Source organism: Periophthalmus magnuspinnatus, chromosome 5, assembly GCF_009829125.3.
Source record: "Periophthalmus magnuspinnatus isolate fPerMag1 chromosome 5, fPerMag1.2.pri, whole genome shotgun sequence".
Classification (NCBI taxonomy): domain Eukaryota; kingdom Metazoa; phylum Chordata; class Actinopteri; order Gobiiformes; family Gobiidae; genus Periophthalmus; species Periophthalmus magnuspinnatus.
The window spans coordinates 2,828,077-2,834,076 of record NC_047130.1 but is presented as its reverse complement, the minus strand read 5'-3'; the positions used below and the strand labels follow the sequence as shown (position 1 = coordinate 2,834,076).

General features: G+C 38.5%; 1 protein-coding gene across 2 annotated transcripts in view; it reads right to left on the bottom strand.

Moving 5' to 3' along the window:
- Positions 1–391: 391 nt before the first annotated feature.
- The window catches only part of klhdc8a (kelch domain containing 8A), a 31,563-nt gene continuing 25,954 nt past the window's right edge, over positions 392–6,000 (bottom strand). The window contains exons 7-9 of one of the 2 annotated variants that reach the window (XM_055221808.1): positions 4,248–4,349; positions 3,440–3,588; positions 392–1,745 (exon numbers count right to left, since the gene is read on the bottom strand). In XM_055221808.1, coding sequence (XP_055077783.1) covers positions 1,692–1,745; positions 3,440–3,588; positions 4,248–4,349 — 305 coding nt within the window. In that variant the 3' untranslated portion in view covers positions 392–1,691. The remainder of the gene's footprint in view (positions 1,746–3,439; positions 3,589–4,247; positions 4,350–6,000) is intronic. The other variant, XM_033966709.2, reaches the window with a different exon arrangement.

Genomic DNA, 6,000 nt, shown 5'->3' with positions numbered 1-6,000 from the left:
ACCTATGTATTAAAAATTGTGCTAAAAGATGTACTCTTGCTTGCTTTCTTAGTGTACTTTTGTGTATTTTGCTCATAATGTTTTGGCCCAATTTCACACATTAGAAGCATAAGACAAGACAAATTTTAAAAGGAAACCGTCTTCTTTGTTTTTAGGCCAGGAGTAAAAATAGTAGTGTGTTGGCGCAGGTGTTTCCTGGTTATAATGGCCTTACACAAGTCTTCAGAGAGGGGCTAGTCTTGAGCCATACTGCACTGGACACAGAATAAGACAAACGGGATATAAACACGTTGCATTTATTAGACAGAATATCAGTTTATATTCTGAGTAGTACAAGTTTCGTGAGGCTGTATGACATGAGTTACTTGAAGAAAGTTTGGAAGATGGATTACCTTATACTTCCTGTGCCACAATATCAGGCCCACAGTTACCCAGTAGAGGGAGACTTGGACGTTTTAGCACTACACAGCACATTTCACAGCACTAGAAAAGTGTATTGCTGCAGAATCATAGCAGAACAACCTGTTCCTACACAAGTTGTTTTTTTGTAGCTTTTTTTGTTTTTGTTTTGTTTTACAATTAGGGATGGCATTAATTGCACAGTGATTGTCACAGATACAAAAATGTAACAGTTTTTGCACTACACAAAATGCTGCTTATGTATTTAAACTGTGCTTACTTCATCTTCTGCTGCTTCTTTTTCTTTTTGTCATCACAGTCATCTTCCATACTATTCAAAAGTATGCATCTTATATAAATTCTAACTGCGCAAACTTTAACTTTCAAATTTTCATGCATATCAAAGAATCGTATTAACTGTCAGCAACATCGGACAAATGGTGTTATGGTACGAGGAAGTCTCATAAATCAGCCACACATTAAAAGATATACTATGTAACTTTTCTGCTGGAAGGTCTAACATTTTGTCTCAATGCATCAGTGTTATTCCTTTGCCTGGAATGTTCCGCAATATGCCAGTAAAACTTCATGAAGACAAGCAGGTGTGCTTTAAATGATGTTCTTATACACAATAAATATAATTAAATAACAACAAATCACACGTCAGTTTGATACGCTAACCCCAGCTACATGGCAAAATATCAACATAATGCATCAAGTACAAAAAACAAAAGTCACATGTAACTTTTTACAAAATCTATAAATAAATGTATTGTTTTCATTTGAATTTTCTGAGAATATTTTGGACATTTCTTAGTACTATCCAGGAATTCTATCAGCTATAAAACTGTGATTCAACAGTGTGCAATGTGCATTTGAGAGCGAAGTTATCACGAAACCTCTTAATATGGCGGTGAGAGGCTCTAATTCAGCACGCAGATGGTTCACAAATAAACATGAACAAATCAGAGAGGGCTGCATATGTGCTAATAACTCTATAGGCTGAGAGCTATAGGCTACAAAATAGTCTCCATGAATGCACTACAACATACAATCCAGGAGTGTTACCTTACATTTTACAGCTATATAGAAAGAGCCAGCTCCTCCTTTGTGCTTGAGTGTGCTTCAGTGAATTTCCCAGCAGGGGGCACTGTTATCTGTGACATGGCATGGCATTGGCACACCTCCCTCCTCTCTAAGCTGTGAGGCTGTTCATATTGCAGGAGAGGTATAGGGGACATATACAGAGGAAAGCCGCTGGTTGGATTCAATCAGGCTGCCATCACATCATATTACAGGATCTCCTCTTCTTTGACATAAAGAATTTCATGGGCAGCGCTCGGAACCTAGAAAAAACAGCGAAGAATGGTTAGGACAACTCAAAAACACATGATTAGCACAAGGCATATTCATGAGTTTTGGCTTCCTATTTATAGGTGCCATTTTGAGGACTTTTAACTAGGGCTGCACCCTTTTAGTAAAAAATCAAATTGAGGTTTTTTCTGACAGATTTTGCGGTTGTGATTAGATTTGCGATATATGTTTAAAAAGTGGGCTTATGTTCAAAACGCAAATTGTAAAGAACTCTAGAAGCATTAACATTTGAGAGACAAAGAGAGACAAAGACTGAAAAATGAACTAATGAATGGATCCCATTAATCCTGGTATTTTGCTCTTTGCAGAGGACATTCTATTATCTAAATAATTGCTGTCTTTGAGATTTGATAAATGTACCCTCTCAAATTGCAATTTTCATTTGATTGCAGCCTTACTTTTGACTATTCAAACGATAAAATATTTAGTTTGGATCTGATTTGTGACGGCAATAGTGCTGGTTTTTCATCACTCTGAAACCCACCGATAGTTGAAGATTCATTTTCTTTCTTGTCACATGTTACTGCAATACTATGTCAGTGGATTGTGCCATTGCCACATGACTCGGAGCATATTCAAAGCAGTATATTTTATTGTCATTGTTTGCAGAAGCGTCGACACTTTAAAACATATTTTCTACTCTTTCTTTTCTCATAACACACTGCTGCATAAACAACACACTTTCAAACCATGAACGTGCAACTTCCTCACACATTTCTATTGGTTATTCTTCAACAAGTTAAATAAACTGTTAATGTGTGCTTTAGTACAAATATATCTTTCTAGACTTTGAAGACAATTGCCCTCATTAAGGAAATCATTTGTGATCACAGAAATAGTACAACAAAAACAATCATTGTTAAACGACTCATAATATGAACATTAGGGCTGTGTGATTAATCACATTTAAATAGAGATTTCAATGTAACATTTCTAATCATCACGGATATGCTTGGGTCTTTTGAACTGCGAGATCTACAGCCAGTGTGGTGGTGGTTTAAAGCAGAGTTCAGAGGAAATTGGCCTATTTTTAGTTTTAAATGGCACATTAAAAGTCTGCATCCTTTATGTTTAAGTAAATGAGATTGAAAGCTATTTTAATTTGCATTCAAAAGGAAAAAATGAACCTGAATAGAATATTGCGATCAATCGAAAACGAGGAAAGAAATAGTGACACATTTTTTGTCTTATGGCCCATCCGTAACATGGTCCTTTGCTTTCATACGAGAGCCTGTTTATTCCTGTCTACTCAGTGCACACACGCGCTCATGTATCAGTTCTGCTGCAGTGGAGACGTGGCAAATGAATTCTGTTGTTCATCTCCGGCTGATGTTGATTAGTGATGAGGATGATTAGTGGATTCAATCTAATACTGAGCACATATCATAACAAATGCATTACTTTGCCTTTATGCTTTGATAAACTGGAATTCAATCTGTCACAGCTTCAAACATTAGCAAGTTTCCATTACAGGATCATCACATGTCAGGTAATGTTGACTCACAAAATACAATTACCCACTTCCTCATAACAAAGATAGGTGCAATTATGATAAGATTAGGAGCACTAATTCACAACACCTAAACTGTTTGTGTGTCCGCATTCTTATATCCTAAATAATCTCTGTTATTGAATTATTGTTGTTGTGATTAGGTTATTTAATTACCTGGTTAACGCCTCCCACCACCAGGAGGCGATCTTTGATGACAATGGAGGAAGCTGAGCAGCGTGGGAAGGTCATAGGAGCCAATCTCTCCCACTTCTTTCGCTCCGGGTGGAAGGCCTCAACTGTGTCCAGCGCTGAAGGTTCATGACCTAATCGCACAGTAACATTAGACGTGATAAATGATATGTTTTAGATAAAGGTGTTACTATGTAACTTTTCTGATGGAAGGTCAGACACTTTCTTGTCTCCATGAAGATGTGATTGCTTTACTTGAAATGTTTCACAGTATGGCATGAATATATCTTGCACTTGTTGAACTAAAGATGTTTTTTTTTTCCTGTAACTTGGCCTTGTGGTGTCACCTGCTTGTTTCCATGGCTATAGTAGAGTTTAATGTCATTCTGGATTACTTTTCCTGGAAAAGCAATGGCATTAGTAATAGCATATACAAGGAGGTCGTGCATGGACCACCTAGAGGAGATTTATCTATAAAAGCATCATAATCTAATAGCAATATACTTATGAAATGATTGAATTACATTTATGGAACACTTGCGAGCATCTTAACTTTTCTCAGATGTTTTTGTCTATCAGTTTTAAACCTAGATCCAGTGTTATAAGGTCAGTAATGAGGTTTGCCCACCTTTTGCTCTTACATCAATTTAAAGGTCCTGTAGTGTACCATATTATTACGGTACGTAGCGCAAACAACTGTATATAGTATAATATAGTCGCTTTAAGTTCAATTTCCTTTTCCAATGCTATTTTTGTTGTGTTCCCTACAGCCGCCCTGTAGGAGATAACTCACCCAGGCCTCCAGCTACTATCATTCGCCCGCGCAGATAAGCTGCGACAAAATCAGCTCTCTTCGTCTTCATGGCCACTGTCTCCTCCGACTTCAGCCACACACCTGCACACCACAACGACAAGAAGAAGCAGCAGAATGAACAGGTGCTGCTAAAGTTCACAATCGAAGCACATTTATATCCTGGACTATTGGGTAAACTGAACAGCTGAAGTGCAATAGGTTAAAGGTGCACTATGTAACTTTTCTGGTGGAGATCTGTCATTGTCACGTACTTGTCTGCATGGAGGTGTTATTGCTTTGCCGGCGATGGTTCACAGCACGGCATTAAACCTATTTATCCATGGAGACAAGCAGGTGGCACTATCAGGTCAAGTTTACAGGTCAGATTAGCACAAATGTTTTTTTTCTAAATATTTTTGAACAGTAAACACACCTGTAATGGATTAAGTTTAATGCCATAGCGTGCAACATTCAAGACAAAGTCATAACATCTTAGAGACTAGCACGTAGCAGAAAAGTTACATAGTGCACAGTTTAACCAGAAAATGTAAGTTGTCTAACATATGCATTGCCGCTCTCCCACTAAGCCAATGAAAATGGTGTTTGGGTGTTTCTCTTCTTAAAGCAGCTAAGAAGAGAAACACCCAAACACCATTTTTATGTGCTTAAATTACCTTAGGGATAAACAACATTTTGATTGATTGATCTGTCAATATCCAGAACATACGACGCAGGATTGGGGATAGACACTCGCCTAATGGACTTGGTAAAATATATTCTCTTGATATTGATTGTGCACAAATATATTCTGTGTGAAGTAAGACTAGTACTTTTATAGCTCAAAGACAAACACGGAGCAGGTTGATTTCAAACTTCACAAAACTCACAACTCCACCATAACTTGGGCACCATTCATCACGCGACCACATCTGTCAGCTCCAGTGTGTTTTGTGCATCACTCTAGACTCCGCGGCACACTCTATCAAAGTGAGAAAATCTGTTCTTCTCAAATCACAACACATACGTTTGCTGCTGTCAGGGCTGTCGTGTTGGAAGATGTCTACCTCCACACGACAATGCAGCGGCCTGTTGTATTTCACCGTGACTGTTGTCGCTGACAGAGCTCATGGCACTGACTAAAATGAGACCTGCTGGTGCACAGGTCCTACATGTGATGAGCAGGCAGCAGTGGGAGCAGGTGCACACACACACACTCACTAACCACACACACACACACATATGTTTTCCCTGCAACATCCACAGAGCAAGGTCACTACAACTATTCTTGTTTCCATGGAGATATTATTGCTTTGTCTGGAATGTTACACTGGATGGCAATAAACAAATCTTGCATTTGTTCAATTGCTAAAAAAAAAAAAAAGCTACTTTGGGGCTCGCCTCTCCACATATCTAACCTGTAACCTGGTTTGATGATGTCACCTGCATTGACCAAGCCAGATTTGATGTTATTTTTTTAAACAAACAAACAAACAAAAAAAAAATACACTTAACAGGAAAAACAAAAAAGACATAACATAGCCCTTTTAAGAGACCCTCGGAGTAATGGGCTGGATACAGCGGTGCAGCAAAAGGCAACCTACTGCTGCTTTAATCCTCATAAAATGGCTCAGAACGGGGGCACATGCTTTGTTTCTGTCTTTGTCAGCACAAAAGATACTTGTGGAGGAGGAATATGCTCCTGCAAGCACCTCTCTAGGGCCACAGTGTAGACCTGTCCACAGAGCTACACTGG